Below are 20,858 nucleotides of genomic sequence, written 5' to 3'. Positions count from 1 at the left end.
CCCACCGACCAAGACAACCAAGAACAAACAAAATGGAGACCCTCTCATAAAAACATTGCTCCATATCACTACTAGTGGTCCAAAACTCCACTAGGTATCTTTAAAAGGGACATACTATGTTTTTTGTGGGTTCTGTTATTTATATATTGTTATGACGTCGGATATCTCTGGTAAACATGGTCCAATCAATTGTTTTTTATTTTCTGAGTTTCTTCAGAAAACCAGCATGTCAACATCTTCAAGCAGTTCAGACCTCTGACAACTCACAATGTCATTAAAATTTAATTGCACCCTGAGGCATTTATTGCATCTAAATGAAAACAAGGAGTACACTTTGGGAGCCATAACTGATTTAATTTACATAAACTGTGATGCATTTTTCACCATTTCAATTGTGTTACATTTCTGTATCACAACATATCAAACCATGACATATTGTTACACCTGTACTGTAAAGCCATGACATGATGAGATTGACGATAAACAGCCTGAACTTTTTTGTCCATCATGGTTGACAATTAATACTTTAAATTATTTCAATAATAAAATAAATTGCACATAAGATGTGATCTTGTAGACACTGTGACAGAAAAATCCATTTCACACTAATCTGAACCAAACTGATGTGTGCTCCTCTGCTGGAGGCACTTTGATCATCTGATCTTCACACATATTCATGGACTGTGGTCATTAGGTGTGTAGTTCAGCTCGAAGTGCAGGCGGGAGCAGTACATACAGTAATTAGAGTCATATGCGGCAGCAGCTAAGGCTACCAGAGCACATGCGGACACACAGATACACACACACACAATCCCACACCTAATTATATGATGAAACCAAATCATTATTTTCATATCTTGTAGCCTGTGACCCTAATTACTGTAAACTGTAAGTGTATTTAGAACATGAAGCATGACGCCAAGCTCTGAAAACACACACACACACAAACACACACACACATTTTCATATATCTGTTTTATTTTATTCTACTTGTATTTCATTCAAATTCATACAAATTTATAACAATTGCCAAAAATACTGACACAGGTCTGTACTGTACGCTTCCAGGAAAAAGTGATCAAAAGGATTTAATGAGGATTTATTGTAGTCAGTCACAAGACTTTCATTATTTTGAGCTATGGACCAGCCTCACCAGTTTCAATTAAAGAGAGACAGAGAGATAAAGTGACTGATAAATCCATATTACTGTCTAGTTTTGAGCACTACCAGGAGGTAAAATCAACCACACAACGCATGAAAATAAAAGTTAAGATATTTTGAGGTAGGTTTTTAAAGTTGAAATTATGGTTTTAAAAGTTAGCTTTAAATTTTGTATGTCTGACAACTGCTTTGACTAATGTTCTCACACATGTTTTCATGAGAGGAGGATTCTGGTATATGCTAATGTTTTGTTTTTATTTATGCAATTTCAATATCTTGTATTTTGTCTGGAACCTTGCAGATATGTTAATTTAACTTAGTGTGGCGTGCTGAAAAGTGCTTTTCCAGCAACATTTTTTTGTTGTTTAGGTGTGAAAATGATACAGTAAATACAGAGTCCAGTCTTGATGGATATAGTTGCTATTTGTTACAGCACACAAATGGTTAGTTGGCCCTTCATTTGTTCCCATCCAAGCTGTTTCTGTGTTTTGGACTTTCAGATCTTTTCATCATTAAAACTGTGTATTAAAAAAAAGTCCCTGTGAGCAAAACTGAAAGAAGTCAGATCTGAATGTCTTAGAGGAGTGTGTTGAATGGTGGCGGCTCTGTGAGGCTACAGTATATTTAGGTGCAGACTTGGTTTGAACTATACTAAACGTCAGCATGCCAGATAGATAGATAGATAGATGATACCAAGATGATGATGAACCATGAATATCTGCACCAAGTTCATGGCAATCTATCCAACAGTTGTTAAACTTTCTGATTTCTAACTGTTTAAACCAGAGTTATAACTTTCAAAACATAATTTCAAACTTTCAAATCTTAATTTTACTTTTATGAACGGTGAGATTGATTTTCCCTCACAGACTGCATTGATCCTCTCACATCATACATAGTGTAGTGTCTGCTGGGTCCTGGGCAGCACCACTGTAACACTCCACAGAATTGTTTTGGGTTTCTATACTCCATCATTGATTCCACCTTACATAATGGATTCAGCTGAGCCATTTATACATGCCACGGAATTTGGTTTCCTGCCATGCTGGTGACCATTTCTGCAACCAGTAGAAATATAATGGAGTCGAACTTCTCATTTGCCTCACAACACAAAAGATTAAACAAGCTTTTGTCTCTCTCTCTCTCTCTCTCTCTCTCTCTCTCTCTCTCTCTCTCTGTTTGCAGATAGCTTGTCGCCTCCCGTCAATGTGACCATCAAAGCGGTGAAAGCGAACTCTGCTGTGGTGACATGGGACATCCCCGAGGGAGACCCCGTCATCGGCTTTGCCATCACACAGCAGGTGATCAACATGCAGACACTACAGACACAAGACACAGTGGATATATATGTAAATAAATCAACAGGGTGGATGCACCTGCTTATGCATGTATAAGCTATTCAAACAGACACACTAATTGAATTAAGTTGTGGTGTATCACTGGCTGCTGCCATGTCTAGTTCTCATTATTGTGTTGTTCTTTCGCTTGTAGTCAGTATGCATTATGGGAATTATCCCAGGACGCTGTATCCTGTTGGACTGCCTGTCTGCTCTCTGACAGCAGAAGACTCTGACAGCTTTGGGAGAGGGGAAAAGTGATATTATTTTCTGCCATCACACACATACACACACATAAACATACAAACTCCCACACATTTTAATCTGTTCACACTCTCAGACATTAATCACATTACTTTACAAGCTGCCACCTCAAGATTTTATGGATACAAACACACAGACAGGACACAGGAGTTGGGAGTAACATGATTGAGGAGGACAGTGGCAGGGTCAGCTGCTGGCAGTGGTACTGAGGTGTGTGCAAAGGAAATAGAAATGATGAAAAACTGTGATGTCTGAAGCACGAATAACATAGGCCTACTAAACTTAAGTTACTACAGCAGAAATAAACATCTGCTTACATTGTGATTATTGGTGGAACATTTTATTAATTTGAATCTTTTCTTCTTCTAATGTTACCAGTTGCAATACTTACATGCTCTTTGTCTCTGTTTTTACAGTGGTAGGTGACAAGGAATATTTCAACATTTTGGGAAATAAACTTATTTCCTTTCTTGCTTAGAGTGATGCTTTTATGTCTGTCTGTTTAATATGAAGCTACAAGAAATGGTTAGCTTAACTTTGCACAAAGGCTAAACGCAAGGGAAAACAGCTAGCCTGGCTTTGTCCATAGGTAACAAAATCTGGCTAACAAGCACCTCTGGAGCACACCAATTAATATGCCATATCTTGTTTGTTTAATCTATACAAAAATTGATTAAACAGCTGTTTTAACTGTACCACGGACTAGCTAGACTAGCTGTTTCCCCTCCTTTCAGTCTTCATGCTAAGCTAAGCTAACCATGTTCTGTCTCTGGCTTCATATTTAACAGACAGACATGAGAGTGGCATTAATTGTCTCATCTAACTCTCAAGAAGAAAGCAAATAAACATGTATCCCAAAATGTCAAACTACTCCTTTAACAGTGAGGCATTTATGAATAACCTTTTGACTCAACTTGTACAACAGTGGCATTCTCAATGTTGAAATCCCTTTGCTATGTGAAACTTTAATTCAACCAGGATTTGTCTGTGCCCAAATGGGACACTTTCAATCATCATTTTGCCATAATTTCACACCAGAAGGCCTCTTGAGTAACCCAAGTGTCTGTAAATTCCCATCTGGATGGCCCAAGTGTCCCTCCAGTTAGCTAAATTGCCACTCTTGTGAGTCAATGTGCGCTCTTGTACAGAAGAACATATGACTGAGGACAAAACGTCTGTCCTGCTGGTGTAAACAGTGTTCATCACTCTCTGCCGTTTCATTGTCCAACAGAAGAAAGACGTGCGCATGCTGCGGTTCATCCAGGAAGTCAACACCACCACACGCTCCTGTGCATTATGGGACTTGGAGGAAGAGACAGACTACATCGTACATGTCCAGTCCATCAGCATGTCTGGGACGAGCCCGCTGAGCGAACCCCTGCGCTTCCGAACGCCGAAGGAGGCCGAGACTCAGGCCTCTAAGAGTAAAGGTAAAGCACAACACATGAATACAAACTCTTGCTCGGTCATCCACCGTATCTAGACTTAAAGAAAGAAAAAACCTGTACATTTCTCCAATCTGTTTCTGTCTTTTTCATGACAGTGAGTGCAGAGGGGACTTGGCCTTTTGACAATATCTTGACTGATTTTGTCTAAAGACCAATAAAAATCAATAGGCACACAAAGCGTGAAATGAAATTTCACAACAGAGTGCTCCTACAGCTCATCCCCGCTGACCACAACTCGGGAATAAAATGGCCAAGGGGGGTGTATACTTCAGTGTGTATTGACGTGCCTCTGCAGGCCACACCCTGCATGCACCCAGCACAAGTCCACAGTAAACCAAAATGAGGAGAGGCATTTATCAGACGCAGAGAGGAGGTAGTCAGAGCTGCGAGGGGTGGCAAATCGATGTGCTTTTGGCCGAAGTCCCAGCTCCATCTATTCTTTCTCTCATTAACACTCATCTCTCATGAGAGCCACTGCTATATTCCAATACTTCCCAGAGAGCGGAGCCAAGAGGAGCCTGAACTTCTGTTATGGTGGCGAGTGGGCTGGCAGAGACATGTAGAATATAAATACAATCATTGCAGAGCAGTGAAGACATACTCTTTCCACCACTGAGGCCTAATTAGCACAGGAAGTGTTGTCTGTGTGTTGTTTCTGTGAGGGAAAGAATTTACAGAAATCAATAACTGCACAGGCTTCAGATAAACAAGTGATTTTTTTTTTTTGCATGTTTTGTGTACATTCACATGCTCGTTTCCTTGAGGTTGCAGATATGATCGTCTCTCCCGCTGTTTTCATAAGTTATGAGGACAGAATAGTGGCTCCACCTCATGCACAATGCACAGAAATAAACAGATGTGCCTCATAACCTCAAACACACACTCGAGCAAACACACAGATATAGTTTTATAGAAAGAAGTGATTAGATTTTTATGAAGGACAGTGACACCAGGAAAATAACACAATCCTTAAACTAAGCAGGTCGTCTCTTGTGTTCCAGAAAGCAAACTTCCACTTTTTAAAATGAGGCTGTTGAGTGGAAAGTATGTTTGTTTGCTTGTTTGATTTGGAAGGCTGTTTGAGGAAGCAGCACTCTGCCTCACTTCACTACTCATCCATTGCCCAAAAATATAAGATTTCCACATATTGGCAGGCTCTCCACACACACACAGACACAAACACACATTAAGTGAAAGTCCCTATTCACCACAAAGCAAAAAAGAGACACACATTTCCCACCGTGCACACGTTTCACAAAGCGTCTCCGCAGCGAGCAGGTCTGTGATTCATCATCCTTCACTCAACAACAAAATCACAATTTAGCTCAACACAAGACATCCTTCTCTGTCTCATTTGCGCTGCTTGCTCAAGGATGTCTGTTTAATTAGCGTAGCTACACTAAAACAATGAAACTTTTTGATGACAGATGAGCAAATGTTCTTGAAGTCAACATTTTGCAGTTCAGTGGAAAAATCATTGCAGTCAGGAAGCACTTTTATCCCATTTTCCTTATGAGTTAGGCAGTGATTTGGTTCAATCCTCCAGGATATGTTAGACTTCTTAACAATGTGCTTTATTTTGCATGTTGCACAGTTTTTCTACCTAGGCAGACAAATAACTGCTACTGCACAGGCAATCTCTAATCATTTCCAATTATCCTCTATTCCAGTTCTTCTTAGGAGGTTAAAATGATGGTTCAATTTAATGTTACTTGCTCATCATTCTGCATCAGCAGAAACAACATAAATACTCAGTTTAAATTGAGGTCATAATATTGAATTGACTTGCATTTAAGGGACAACAAACCTAAACAGAGCAGTGGGCTGTTTAGTCTAATGCAATAATGGACAACATGAGCCAAAAAGAAAACAACATTGTTTTTGTCCCTCAGCACAGCTGTTAGTCTTTTGTCTCAATATGACAGGCGAACTTCCCAAGAAGAAAAGGGAGGTTTCCACCATCCTCGCTCAGTTGTTCAGCCCTTCTGTTCTGCCATATCATGCTGATCTCAGTGGAAAGAGCAAAGGATGAGCCTGAAATGCTGGATTATTCTGCGTTTCCTCTCATTTCCTCTTTCACAATGGGTTTAAGCTTCAGGAGATCAAAGGAGGCGAGAGAGGTGGAAAAAAAAATACAGTACAACCTGTGCACAAAAAAACAGGAGGAAGAGAAAATGAATCAGAGAATGAGAGGAGGGAAGAAGAGAGACTCACTGACAGAGAGGTAAAAAGGGAAAAAAGTCACTGAGGATGCAGCGTTACAGGAAAATAAGAAATCCTGACAAGTAAATCCCACTGCTTCAGGACCCGAAAATACACAAACTATGTGTGCACTCACACAGATATACATGTACACTCTCTGGGCAAATTATTTGAACCAGAAACACAAACATGTCAAATGAAGAGCACTGCAAACAAGGTTCAATGGTCTCCTCAGATCTGCAAAAGGGGAAACTATCTTTCTGGCACCAAAGGAAAATTCTCAAAAAACTAGGATAGAAAAAAGTTTTCCTTTTCTTCTATCACATAGAAGTTTGATATGTATGTCAAAACAGGGCTGCAGTAAAACATCTCCTTCAGCTCTGCTACATCCCCAAGGATGAACAAAGCTACTTCTGGATTTTCTTTCACACTGTCTGGCCACTGAAGTAGAGGTAGAGGTAATATGAAAGACAAAGGAAGAATCCTACATGACTTTGGTACCTTAAAAGAATAGCTCAGCGTTTTGGGAGATACACTTACTGTACTCACTTCCTTTCGGGGTGAGACGAGAAGATCAATGTCAATATCATGACTGTGCAATAAGTATGAAGCTGAGCTAGCCTGACCCTGTTCAAAGTTCAAAAAACTGCCTAACAACCAGCGATGGGAAAACATAATCCATTACTCATTACATATCACTCACTGAAAAAATAATTACATTAATCCACTAATTCAAGGGATTTAGATACATTACTTTACTTTTGTTACTCATCTACTTTTTTGTTTACTCATTTTTCCAGTTTCATGACAATAAAATGAAGGTTCATCCATGGTTGTGATGAGCACTGAGAGCTAAAGAGCCTCACTAACTGTCAAACCTAAATATCAGATCATAAAAGTAAAAAATGGCATGATTTTTCACAGCAGCCAGAGTTTCTCCACAAATCAGAAATATTCCAGCTCTCAAATGTTTAAAGTAATTGGATCTTTGAAGCTGGTAATTTGTAAAACTTCACCCTAGAGATTGGTCAGTGAGCATCACAGCTGTTACAGCTGACCAGTTAGCCCCAGTGAGGCCAGCTGACAACAGTGTCAGGCCCCTTGGGCTGTTGTGCTTTGATTAGTTAATACTGAGCAACAGAGGCCAATCGATCAGCAGAATTGCTTGTTGCTAAAAGCTACTGGAGCGTGGGGTTCCTGCCACGCTGGGCCCTCAAAATGTCACCCGCCGTATCTAATAAAAGGAGTGCTCTCTACGCTGCGGTGAACTTTAGATCAAGCCTGTGACTTCCACAACATTCAGCGGTGCAAAAAAAAGTTACAACGTGTTGTTGCTTTGTTCGATAGAAATCTGCAGGCATCTTTACAGGCAGGCTGCTGTATGTGAAAACAAGGATAAAACACACTCCTGTCTTTGATATTTTCCTGGTGTCCGTTCGACTTCAAAGATGATGATGATGGAGTTTTATTGAGGCTGGTAGGGATTGATTCTGACTCCTGTGATTCACTCTGTTTCTAACTGCTTCATCTCTTCATCACACTCTGGAGGGATCCCCAGCAGCCCAGACGAAGCTCAAACTATTCTCTTCATGTTCGGCCTCTTTGTGATCTATTGACTCCATCAGGCGCTCGCAGAATTGGCCTTTTTGTGATCGCGCAAAATATCTCTCCTTGGCTGTCTGTGCATGCACGTGCGCGTCTGTGTTTTTATGGTTTAAGACGCTTGCCAATCTCATGATAAGCTCCTTATCAGCACCCGTGCTACAGTTTCTCTGCCATTAGTTTGCTTGACCTGTAACTTAAGATGTAATAGCGACAGGAGAAGAGAAGTTCACAAGTGCCAGTATTCCTTATGGATGTGCAAAGCTAAATGGGGAAAAGCTGTGAATTTGTGAGACAAGCACTCAGCGTGATTCAAGAGCTAAAAGCAAGACAGGAGACTCTGAATAAGGAAATTCAACATCTCAAGGGTAAGAACGCAGACCTTAAACAGCAACTGTCTAAAATAAAAACAAGAAAGAAAGTACGTCAATAAAACCCCAAATGGATTAAATGACTGAGCAGCAGTTCAATCGGGTCTGCTGTTGCTCTATGACGACATGCACTGACAACTTGGAAAGAAAAAGAGAAGACTCTCTCAGGAACAGCAGAAAACAGGGGGGTTGATGGTGAAAGGATGAGACTTTGAAAAGTGTGAGAAATTGTAAGCACTGTAACCAAATATGGGGAGGAGATTTCTAAGTCTGTGTCACCTTTACAGCGAGATGGAACAAACATATCAAGCTGTTTGAAATGTCGACAGGTGAAATAATCTTGAAAGTATGGAGGTGTTACAAAGGCTGACAGACAGTGACATACAGTAGTGGTGTTGACAGAGATTAAAAGAGCCGAGCTCAATCACAAACATGAATTCTTAAATGTTGAGAAGGGAGTGATGTCGACCAAGGAGACGTTTGATTTTAAGTTTGATGAATCGATGGAGCAATCTGGCATCTCTTATTACAAGAGACCTGCGCTGATTAAATACATGCCGACTTATTTGCCTCCCAGCTCGGTATGTTTGAAGTGTCAATCATTAGTAGTGAAGGCATCAGTAAAAACTTGATTTTAAAGCAAAACATTTTGCTGATATGCTTTATAATTGTGCATTTCTGCGCCAATTAGCTCCTCCTTGCCTGCACAACACTGACTCATAAACACTTCCTCCTCAATGGCAGGGAAAGGCTGTGATGATGCAAAAACTTTAGACCATGAAAGGTTTGCTGAGACAGATGCATATGGAGCAGTTGTTCAATCTACCAGCTCATCAGTGTCTTCATGGTTTAATATTGATGGACAATACTGTCATTCTTGGCAACATCAAGAGAAAAATTAATTGAATACTGAAAATGTAATTATGGGCTCTGATGAAGATTGGTGCCAAATTGACCTCGGTTCATTTGCTGTGATACAATATTTTTAAGAAAAAATGTCTCTGGAGGAATAATAAATGTTAAATCATTGATTATTTCTTTCCTGTTTTCTTGTTATTATATGAAATTTGCCATTGCGACACACTTCCAGTAATAAATTAACATGTTGCCTTTTGACTCCATTTAGACGAAGTGACGATGGAGGAAGTGGGCCAGACCACCCAGCTGAGGGCGGGGGAGCTCATCATCATCGTGGTGGTACTTATCATGTGGGCAGGTGAGGACAAAAACATGTAATGAGCCAGGATCACAAAAAGCTTCAGTGTTTCTGTCGGTTGTAATCTTCCCGTAGCTTACAAAAGCAGGTGCATTCATATGTGTTGAGAGGATAATCAGACTTGGCTGATCGTGAATACTTTCTGTCTTTTCCCCCCAGGTGTGATCGCTCTCTTCTGTCGCCAGTATGACATAATCAAAGACAACGAGCCAAACAACAACAAGGACAAAGCCAAAAACTCCTCAGAGTGCAGCACTCCTGAACACCCAACAGGGGGGCTGTTGCGCAGTAAGGTATAACCCACCCCTCTCTCCTCCTCCCCCCCGGGTGCCTCCCCCTCAGCGGCGCCGGGCAGGTGAATGGTCCCGGCCACTTCTAGACCTTTTCCACTGACACTTCATGCGCACTCATAGTGTCATCTGAACATCAGCTTCAGGCTAAAGCTAAATAATGCTTCGACGTGGCACCATTTTGTGCATGACTGCAACATTCGACATCAAATAGCAAACTCACTCGAGTCATGATGTTTAATAAGTTCTCTTTTGATCAATGCACAGAGCCTCATACCATATTCATTTCTTATGTTCAAACCAGTGCAGAAAACAAATGTCGAAAACAAAAAAAAAAATCTTTCACTCTCTTTCTGTAAACATCAATAAAACATCCAAGCACAGAGGCATCCTCATGCTCATTTGAAGAAGCGTATTGTATGATTGCTGTGAGTCCTCCAGCCCTCTCATACCTGTCATCTTCTTCTTTGCTCCCACAGTTCCCTAAGAACAACAACAATAGGATGCCATCTGTCAACATCATTGAGGTGTGACTGCCAGGACGTCTTCTCTTTATCCAAAAGACTTTGTGTTCTCACAAACAAGCGGGCCCCTTTTAAGCCAATCTGCTTGTCAGGATGAGGCTGGGACTCTAGGCCCCCCTCGGCGGCGCCTACTCTCCTTTGGCACGTGACCTGCCGATGAAGCGAAGCTGCAGGACTCCGGGGGCCGGGCATGGCCTGGCCGGAGCCGGTCTGAGAGCAGAGCCCGCAGTGGAGAGACTGTGGCGAGAGTCCAGTGGCTCCACCGTGCTCAATAACTACTGTACCATGGGGCAGCAGAGCCAAATGGCTCCGGCAGTGGACAGACTGCAGATCCACCAACCCCAGGGACCAAAGCCGATAAACAGAGCCAGAGACCTTGTTATTCTCTTTCTCTCCCTTTCTCTGATTCCCATTTCTGGGTGGCACTAAACTGCATCCACAAATATTCTCCTAATCTCACTTTCTAGACCTTATTTTTTCTTCATAACATCCTCTATTCTACACTTTCTTAATTGTATCATTCAAGTATGTCACTGTAGTTTTTTTTACTTTACAAGGTGCCACCAGAACAGTTCTGTTGTTCTGGTATCTTTTTTTTTTTTTTTTTTTTAGACCACCCCTCAGGCAGAAACTTTTTTGCCGTCCTGTGGGAAATGTTTTCATTCTGGCGAGCTTGTTTTCCCCCCTCAGGGAATCCAGACTCCACCTGGCCAATTTAGCAGCCATTTCTTAGATGTGCTGCAATGACGCCAGAGCAGCTTTAGAGGGATCACTCCGCTCACCACCAGAGCTGAATCACCCAATCTTGTCAGAAAAGATGAAAGGCGTCTCTGATCTTAACACATACATGTCTCTAACAGGACAAGTTTGGTATCACATTTGCGTCCTCTAACTTTTTTTCATGATTTTATTTTAGCTTTCTAAATTGTTACATTCCACTTCCAGGATGAACCCTTTAGTATTTCCTTGTGTCTTTCTCTTTGAGGGTGATGAATTTCAAAGCATTCTGAGGAGAAAAAAAAAGAACTGCCATAATGGAGCGCATCATCTAATTAATGAACTTTAAAATGGGCTGGACTCATGTCTACAGAGAGGTGGACTTGCCTCTGTAGAGACACTGGAAGAGATCCCTTAAATCAGCAATAACAGCCCTCAGTGAAGCACGGAAGCAAGGACTTCTGAAATGAGTGCGCACTCTGTAGCCTCATTTTCAAATGATCCCTGAAAAATCTTTAAGCGCTGTTGTAAAAACTTTGGTTTCTGCTGGAGAGCATGGAGAAAAAAAAAAAAAAAAACTTTTTATGGGCCCAACCTTCAACCCTGAGACTTCCTTATGACATCTTGAACCGATGTCACCGAGACAGAAGGGCTTCTATCAAGACTTTTTCTCAATTCAAAGTCAACATTTGTGTAGAAACTCACTGTTGCAGAGGTTTCATTTAATGATAAGGGATCAACTGTCACCATACAGTACTGTGAAACGTATACTGAAAGGTAACTTTTTTGCTGCTCAGCAGCTTCTCAATGGGCCAGGCCTGTGAGTTGGCTGTGGTGATAAGAAAGCAAATGGTGTATTTGAGGGCTGATTCAAACTCAGTAGTACTGCCTTAAAAATAATTATATGTTTTATTTAACAAGATGGAAGGCCCTGTATCTCACATTTATGTCATATTCTTTACCTTTCACCTAATATTCAAACGTGTGTGGAAAGTAAAAGGTAAGTACAAATCTAGCTGGCTGAGGCTTGTTGAAAAGCTCAAACATTTAATGTGTAAATACATTTTATATTTCATTCTTGTTTGGTGGTGTCAGTTTAGAGAGCCTTTAATGAAATATGGCGAGACAAACATGGAAAATGTATATTCTTAATGTAAGAGGGTACTGCTACTGGTGGGAAAAAGGTGATTTTTTTGTTTATACTCCGCTGTTAAAGTCCTGTTATTATGAAGCTTTTCATACCTGTAGCACTTATCTACTGTTATGTATTTCTATTACATTATGTCATTGTGCTGTTTATGTGCAATAAGAAAAGACTCTGGATAGTTTAAATAATGATCAAAGCATAATGGTTCAGAGCCACTCAGTAGCTGGAAATTGTGTTGACAGGCAGAATGATAAACTCATCAGCTGCTCTTGTTCTGCACGGATTCCGTCTCGTTCTGCGATATGCCGGCTACTCATTTATTGTCAACACAGACATTTACATGTGTGCATGCAAACATAACAGGGGCATAACTCCCTGCCGATGCACACGCTGTAGCCTTGAGTGTGGCGGGAGATGGAGGCAGTAAAGGCGGTAAATAGAGAGAGCAATGAAGGTTACGGTTGAGCAGAGTGGGTAGAATGATGACTGCTGCAATGGCAGGCTTTTATCACTCCCTACCTCCCTCTGCCTCCACTTCCACTCTTAATAAGAGAGAAAAAGCTCAAGATTGCACTCCTCCAACAAGCACTGATTCATGTCAGAGGCAAAGAGCGGGTTTAAAGCAAAGGCAAAGTGTTGGATAAGGGGGAAAGAGTCGCAGGGGCCTCCCAGACGTTGAGCTGTTGCCAGGACAAACTTGGTGAAGTCTTGAGAGGCTGTTCTGCTGCATTACCCAGAGTGATCAGCACTTCGTCGAAAAACTTCTGCCGCTGAGGGTTGAATCCATTCTTCCCCAGGAATACTGCAACAGTAGCAGGCACACCAATCGATAGGCATCCATCCACACAGTAACAGATAATGATGATAGTCTCACTGGATGATTTCTTTGAACCAGGGCCATGTTTTAAATTTGCCAGCAATGTATTTCTCAACAGCAATCCCTGTTGGCATTGGTGTTATTTACTTTCCTCCTCCTCAGTTGCTTAAATGAGGAAAACTTCAACTAGAAACGAGGGGTTTACTTTTAAAGTGGCTACAAAGATTTTTCTGGTGAACTCTTCTACAGTGTGTTGCCAGTGTAAATACTGTATTCCTTATTACTGATTTAAATGTAGGACTATTGTGAACATTCACCTTTGTGGCAGGTTGACATCCAAATTTAGGGTTAGAAGTTGCAGTTCCAGCAGCCTGTTTCATGGTAAACAGCTGTGGTGTATCATTTGATTTCACCATGTTAAACAAGAGAGATTTTACATGTTTGGCAGATTTATAAAGGACATTTGGGTATCTAATTAGGGTCCACACACTTCATATCTGGTGGTGTCCTGCACTGAAGTTTGCTCAGTCAGCCATACATGGACATTAGGCCTACTGTTTGTACTACAAACAAATTGATCATATGGACTGAGGTTGTTTAAAAGGTTCAGCTGGTATTGAGACAGGTTAAGTGGTCACCTGTCGACCAGAGATGGAAACTATTTTTTCCCTTAATCACACTCGACTTATGGTGACGACTGTAAGAACATTCCACATTTAAAACATTCCACTTGAGCCCCGTGGTGGCAAACTAGTTTTATCAAGACACTTGAGGACTTCCCGTTCTATGTCCAATACAATGCTTGAAAAATATGCTTGGTAGCAGACAGTAATGGGCTATTTTGCAACGAGACACCAGTGCAGTATAGAGACAAAACAACTTACACACACCGTTTATGTTGTACGAGTAGAAACACGCCTGGAAACTGAAACTCAATATTGCAACATTACAGAGAAGTCAACCTATTTCATTATGGGTTCTTGAAATATAGGAATGAGATCCACAAAGAAGCATGGTTTAGAAAAATGAACTGCTTTATTAGTGCTATCATGTTTATATTCATTGTATGAAGTGTACAGCAGTCATTGCTTAATGAGGGCTAGCATGGTTTAACTATTATGCACAAGGTTACACAACTTCAATTATGAAGAATATGGTGTATGCTTACTTGTGTATGCTTAAATAAAATTAAAAAATATCTAATATTTTCCACAAATGTGTGTGTTTGCGCTTAATTGGGGACAAAAACAATGAGGTGGTGGTATTCAAAATAAACTGTGAGATTGCCTAAACCTTTTCTGAGCAAAACATGTCAGGCTGGTAAACTATTTTTTAAAGAAAACTGTTAAAGAATCCAGGAAGTCGGGCTTTTACTGTAGTGAATAATACATGTGAATCTGTCTTCACCAGGGTTCAACTGTCAGACTTTTCTCTATCAGATAAAGCACATAGGCTTACAGTTCACTATTTTACTGTTACTGGAGAGGAATAGAGCTCAGTCTAAGGTAGACATTAATCCTCCTGAAAAATCCAGCCAACAACACGGTTTCAGGTATTTAATGTTGAGTCAGCAACTAGTGTAAGTAAACGTGCCAGGATTAGTAATGAATTTGAAATCAATTACACCTGAACGCCATGACCCAACAAATCACTTTTCAAGTTCCAAATTAGATTATGTTTAGGTTTGTCTTTCCATTTGCATCAATACAAGAAGAGCAATTGTCTTGACGGTCTCTTGACAGAATCACCGCTGCAGAAGAACTGTGAGATAAACACAAACAGCCTCCTCTCTGCTGAAATCCTGCCCGTGACTCTGGAGGGGTAAACCATTGTCGGAAGGTGTGAAGAGGTGCTGTAGCTGCTCTGCTGCACACGTGCCCTGCAGTCTGCTCAGCACGTGTCATGAGGTCTCCACCGACACCCACACAAACCACTGTTTTCTGGATGGCTGGCCAGGGACAGGCTGCCCCACTCTCTGTACAGACAAGATTACTTTAACGGCCTGCATTATTCAATGACTGGGACCTATGCTGATAAGGTCCAAGTGTTTGGGCTCCCTGGGGCCACTTCAGTCAGTCTGTACCTGTGCACGCAACTTAAGACGCTGTGTAGCGGACTCAGAACAAAGCTGACAAAGATACAGAATTATTGACCAAACATTAACAGTTAACCAAACAGGTAAAACCTTATGAGTACTTCATCAGCAGCACTGTCTCACCCCCACACCAACACAGCCCTACTCTGACTCCAGGGAAAGAGCTCTCCACCCAGTGTTACAGAGTTTAATGAAACCACTGTGCATTGAATCTCCAAGCAGCCGAAAATATGCTGCGGTCACATCAGCTCTACAACTAAAGGGTCAGTTCACACAAAACACTAAACCACTTACCCTGAGTGGCAGTATCTAGCCACGCAGAGTTTAGGATTTTGGTTCAGGTTCATTCATCTTGGTGTTGCATTATCCACTGATATCCCTAAACAATGGAGGTAAAAAAGGAGTTTTGTTTATTTTCAAAGAACTCAAGAGCTGGGCTTTTCAGGAATATCCACAGAGGCGAACAGGTTCCAACAAGAACTATTGTATTCCAAAAAGGGTAGGCCATACAATCACTTTCAGCGAACACCAATCCAACGCATGGGACACAAAACTTAAACTATTTTTTGTCTGCCCCAATATAAAATATACTGACTTAACAAGTACTTAAATACATATTAAAACAAAGTCCTTAAAACATGCATTAATTTTCACACTCGGGTACATGCATAGTTCAAAGAAACAGAATAACACACAGAATAACACTCAAACTGACAAACCAAAAAAAAAAAAAAAAGAACACCACAAATTCAACTAAGAAAGAAAAAGTGCAAACATTGATAGGACTTCTTATGAGTTTATGTGCAATCTGTTGACAACAACAACACAATAAGTGCTAATTTAGGGAAATGGACTCCTTTCAAAAATCTTTGGGACTTTGGCAAAGCGCTTGTGTGCTGTGCAGTTCTTGGCCTGCCATTCATGGAGGGACATTTTTGGCACCATGTTTCCAAACCGTCTTTGGTAGTTCCTAAAAGTAAGCACAGATCCTGAGCCTTGTATTGTACGTTATTTGAAACAGGTCTGCCTGTTTTAAATCCACACTTCATAACTATAAAGAAACCAGTGAAAATGATGTACCTGCGTGTGAGGTCAGAGGGATGCTGCCACTGTTTGCCCATAGCGCCTGCTGTCTGGTCAGCCACATCTGTCATCAGCTTCAGCAGCTCAGTCATGACATCTTCAGACCACAGAAAAGTTGTTTTTTCAAAAACAGATTTAAAGATGCACATTTATATATTTGCATAATGTTAAAAGGAGAAAAACTGTAAGATGCCATTCATGACCACAAGACTGGGAGACAACAAAAGGGTGACAGTGACAGAGAAATGCAGTGATTTGATGCACTACTAATGTGAGAATTTGGGAGTAGGGCTGGATTATATCAACTAAAATCTATGAGAAATCCCTTGAAGTGAAGAGTGATTCATACCTGGAGCTGCACTTGACCTCTCATTCATGTGTCTGGTGACTGAAGAGACATACAGACTTTTTTCATGCTCCCAGTCCGCCTCTCTTTTGAAGATCACAGGCCTGTAAAAAGACAGTATCTCTAAAAAGAAAAGCAAGCTTAATCACATTCAACCACACAAGACATCTCATGTCTCAGAATATTTTAAAAGCAAAATCATGCTCAATAAATATGGCTTTACAGACACTGATGACACAGAAAGGCAGACACATATAGGCGCAGTTTGCCTTACAACCACCAAGCCAAAACATCCCCATTGTGTCTGACATGGTCTTACTGCTCCCCCTTAAGGTGACAGAGGTCACTACAGTACCTTAGACTCCTGGCACTACATTTGGCAGTCTGGGAAACTCTGTTTTTATTTGGGCTTGGCTTGGCAGGCTTTGTGTTCTGGTCTGGCAGAGCAGATGCAACTGGTTTACTGCTGGAGGTGAGCTGATTGGGAGCCACCACGACTGATTTCACCTTCAAAAAGCAGAGATTGTGTGTGTGTGTGTGAATATACAGTATGCACACTCAGTAAACAAAACATGACAACATGTGTGCAGGACCATATCTTCAGTACCTCCTGCTGAGACAGCTTACCTGTACTTGGAGTGGTAATGTAGTTTCGTAACTGGTGTCCAGAGTGGTTTCCTCTCCACTCAGTGTGGTCTGGCACTTATGGAGAGGCTCTATCACACCTCCCTGCACCTCCTCCGACACCTGTCTACTCTGCTCACTACCAGCATCCAACTTCACTGTGACATTGTGGCACACAGATGATTCAAACATGGGCGGACCGATAGTCCATGCCTCTTCAACGTCCCCTTCCAAAGCCTCTACAGGAGAAATCACTGGCTCCGACGGCAGCCCACTCACAGTGGGACACAAATCGCTCACTGTGAAAGAAACGCGCGGGCCATGCAGCACAGCTTGTGTGTGACAACCAGACTCAGCTGAACTTTCAGGATGACAGTCATCCTCTGCCACCTTGACCTCACCTATCCTTAGCATGGGGCTAGAGGTAGCTGGTGACAGCTGGGGGTTTACTCTTTTACAGTCCTTTAAGTAGGACATTGAGAAATAACCCTTATCCTCTTCCTCATCTTGCACATTCAGATGAACATCTTTTTTTAACTCCTCTCGTCCCTCCATCACGTCCCCATCTCCTCTACTCAACTCTTGTCCCTCAGCCACAGAGGGGATTGAGAGTGGCTCATTTTGGAAAGTGTTGCTACTTGGATTTTTGCCGCTCTCTGAACGGTCAGAAAATCCTCCAGCAGAGGAAGTGCCTAAGGGACTGAGACACATGATGTCATCGACATCAAAGTCAAAGGCAGGTCCGAGATTTAAGAGGATCCCCTCATACTTTAAAGTGTGTGGTAAAGTCCCCTCATCACCCCCTGGCTCTGTTGTGGACCCACATTCCACATGCTCTGAGTTTAGCCGAGAACTCACAGTTTCTTTTGTTTCACTCCTGATTGATTGTGTTTTATCTAACAATGCAGACTCAGAGATGGCTAAAGGGGACACTGATTCCTGTCTTGCAAGAGGGCTGCAGTATTCCATGAAACATCCAAGGTCTGGGGACAGAGTGTTTGGACTGTAAGACCTCTTTGCTGGAGTCTCACAGCTATATTCTGGACTGGAATCATCTAATTTCCGTTTTTTCGCACAATTGTTCACTACCTCAATTTTAAAGTTAATAAATGGATCAGGAAACTTCCTCACATGATGCAGACTGGACTTTTGATCACAAGTGATCATCCTTGAATATACAGAGAGAGGTTTCAAGTGCTCGCATTTATCTGTATTGAGCCTACTAAAAACAGTGTTCTTCGAGGGTGCTTTTTTATCCATGTCTGTTAAGAAAAAAACAAAAAAAACAAAACATCAGGTCAACTCCTCCAGTAATATCATTTAGCAAACTTAAAATTAATACATCAAAAAAAAAAATCAAATCAAACTAATAAACATTTAACTCACTTCTTTTTGCATGTGCATTGCCCACAACCTCCTTCCCAGTGAAGTCACTCTCCATTCCTTTCAAAGCCCAGTGTCTGCAACAGAAAACACAGTCTCACATAAGCACAGTGTCATATGCTGAATAATATCAGAGAAAAGGTCTTTGCTGCTTCCACAGGGGGGCTTTAAAATGACACCTACTCGTGGGAAAAATACCTTGTCTAGTAAAAAATAAACTAGTCACTTTGGGTTCTGACACCATCATCTTGCTTTGTCCTCATTATCTTCTAATGCATGTTCACACTGACTGCAAAATGATTTAGGCCACTGTTTTGGCACAGACTTACTGACTGCTTTGAGCCCTCATCAATTAGAAGTACATAATTAAGCCAAACCTCTATGGAGCCAGAAATTACTGAACACACACTTGCTATATTATTGGGTTCATCTTCACAAACTCAAATTGTGTCCAAGCTTTGCTTAAACCCACAATAGTTTATACTAAATTTAAAGATCAAAAGAACAAATGATTACAAAACAACAAAAACACCAAATTAACCGTGATTTGAAAGAAATTAATATGTAATTGTGCACTACGTTACTTTAAGGGGTGGAGTCCTCAACCATTTGGGTTAAAATCTCGCTCAAATACATCCAAGGTGTCAGCATGCACTTGCATTAAGTTACTACAAAAATAACGCCTAAGTGTCAGAGATTAACCTATTGTTAACCAATTGTTTCCCTCAATATTGCATGAAGTTAAATTAGCTCGTTAAAGCCCAAATATTGAAACCGTTTGGTGATGGAAAAATTTGAAAGTTGCACGTAGTGAAGCTGACAATTTGCAGATGTTACTTTACCTCCATGTTACTTAAAAAACACGCTAAATTTCAGCTAACTTGGTGTTGAGCAAACTTGGATGCAGGCGGCAGAAACACTCGGCGGGCATTTGACGCTAAGTTAGCTAGCAGCACCTTTCTGCAGACTTTAGCAAGTGTTAGCTCGCGAACTTCGTCACTGATAGCTTACGAGACGTCAACTGCAAGCTGTAAATCAAGGTAAACTGGTGTCAGCCAACTGAATTTAGTATGAACGCTCAACCAAAGTGTAGCAACACTCAAATAATAACGATGAGTTACTCACCTCCGTTCAAAAATCAGCAAACACTTCGCTCTCTCGGCCGCGCGCACCAGCGTGCACGAGTACGTTAAGTAGGGTTGGGGGCGCTGTTCAAGTTCAAACTTGAATCCACATTGTACTCTGATCTATGGATTGTACTGCACTGTTGTTTCATTTTGATGATTTAGCTCTTTATAAGTGACAAGTGAATTTTAGAAACTCATTTTAACGAATTTACAACAGTATCGTATTCGCCACCGTAAACATTTCACGTGATCACTCAGAAACAAGAGCATCAGTGAAAACTACTGCACTGTATGAATTTGAGTGCTTTCTTTTTACAGTAAAAATATGAGTTATCTTTGTTTTTAAATCGGATACAATTCTGTGTGTGCACATAGTTACTTGCAACCTGCATTCAATTTCTGCCATTACAACTATACATGTTTACATCTATATTTTACCTTCACCAGTACATTGCAAATAGGCAGTTTTAAATTTATTGACTTAGTCTCAGATGCAATAAATGATTGTCCACGAGTGATCTTAACATATTTCTAAAATTGTTCCATGATGCTCACTGGGATGAACATCTCTTGTAATAATTTTCTTTCAGCATGTGGAGAAAAGAAAAACAGATCACATGGTGGCACCATCTCAATTCTACAGGGTTGCAGAGTTTTACATTGATTGTATCTGACTGTGACAGTCTTGTGGCCATTCATTTAATCCTCTTGATAACCATACACAAAATGTGAACAGTCAATGTAAATGTGTAAATTTATTGATATAATGAACAGCAGAAAGAGCCTTCAGAGAACAAAACCTCAGTGAAACCAACCTTTTGTGCTCGTCTAGACTAGGACTCAAAGAAAATGATCCAGAAATACACTTCTTTATTAAGACACAAATAACACCTAGTATATATAAATATAATCAAAAGATTTAGCATTGAAAAAAACAATATTACAGACAAGGTCCGCTTGTGTAGACACAGTTCTACATGTGTTTCCAGATCACATGTAGAACATGTTGGGACATGTTCAGACAAACCAAACTGAAACACAATTCAGAACAAATCCCCCCAAGGTTTTACATTTGTTGCATTCAAAAAAAACAACAATGTTGGG

General features: G+C 40.9%; 2 protein-coding genes across 3 annotated transcripts; one reads left to right on the top strand and one right to left on the bottom strand.

Annotated features, from left to right (window-relative positions):
- The first annotated feature begins 2,811 nt into the window (after positions 1-2,811).
- On the top strand, positions 2,812-15,941 carry fndc5a (fibronectin type III domain containing 5a). 2 transcript variants are annotated; one of them, XR_006091624.1, is made up of 5 exons: positions 2,812-2,972; positions 3,994-4,192; positions 9,512-9,601; positions 9,761-9,956; positions 10,371-15,941. XR_006091624.1 is itself a non-coding variant. In XM_042388126.1 (5 exons), the coding sequence occupies exons 2-5, from the start codon at positions 4,009-4,011 to the stop codon at positions 10,422-10,424; spliced, it is 462 nt and encodes a 153-aa protein (XP_042244060.1). In that variant the 5' UTR covers positions 2,812-2,972; positions 3,994-4,008; the 3' UTR covers positions 10,425-15,941. The 2 variants fall into 2 exon arrangements, 1 of the variants encoding a protein (XP_042244060.1); XM_042388126.1 differs by having other exon boundaries at positions 9,761-9,894.
- LOC121880684 (S100P-binding protein-like) lies at positions 15,585-19,870 on the bottom strand. Its single transcript, XM_042388125.1, has 7 exons — positions 19,753-19,870; positions 18,631-18,704; positions 17,248-18,506; positions 16,976-17,127; positions 16,624-16,724; positions 16,272-16,371; positions 15,585-16,161 (listed from the first exon to the last, which is right to left on the bottom strand). Exons 2-7 carry the CDS (start codon positions 18,683-18,685, stop codon positions 16,032-16,034), a joined length of 1,797 nt encoding a protein of 598 aa, XP_042244059.1. The 5' UTR covers positions 18,686-18,704; positions 19,753-19,870; the 3' UTR covers positions 15,585-16,031.
- Between the last annotated feature and the right edge of the window lie 988 nt (positions 19,871-20,858).

This window comes from Thunnus maccoyii, chromosome 16 (genome assembly GCF_910596095.1).
Source record: "Thunnus maccoyii chromosome 16, fThuMac1.1, whole genome shotgun sequence".
Lineage (NCBI taxonomy): Eukaryota > Metazoa > Chordata > Actinopteri > Scombriformes > Scombridae > Thunnus > Thunnus maccoyii.
This window is presented reverse-complemented; position numbering and strand designations above follow the sequence as displayed.

Bases quoted from the DNA above. Each gene is read 5' to 3' on its own strand.
- fndc5a (XM_042388126.1), top strand. From the start codon at position 4,009: ATGCTGCGGTTCATCCAGGAAGTCAACACCACCACACGCTCCTGTGCA. The intron at 9,602-9,760 runs GTGAGGACAAAA...TTTTCCCCCCAG, and splicing joins GGTACTTATCATGTGGGCAG to GTGTGATCGCTCTCTTCTGT. The intron at 9,895-10,370 runs GTATAACCCACC...TTGCTCCCACAG, and splicing joins GGGGGCTGTTGCGCAGTAAG to TTCCCTAAGAACAACAACAA.
- LOC121880684 (XM_042388125.1), bottom strand. From the start codon at position 18,685: ATGGAGAGTGACTTCACTGGGAAGGAGGTTGTGGGCAATGCACATGCA. The intron at 17,128-17,247 runs GTAAGCTGTCTC...TGCTTTTTGAAG, and splicing joins CATTACCACTCCAAGTACAG to GTGAAATCAGTCGTGGTGGC. The intron at 16,725-16,975 runs GTACTGTAGTGA...GTCTTTTTACAG, and splicing joins TGTAGTGCCAGGAGTCTAAG to GCCTGTGATCTTCAAAAGAG.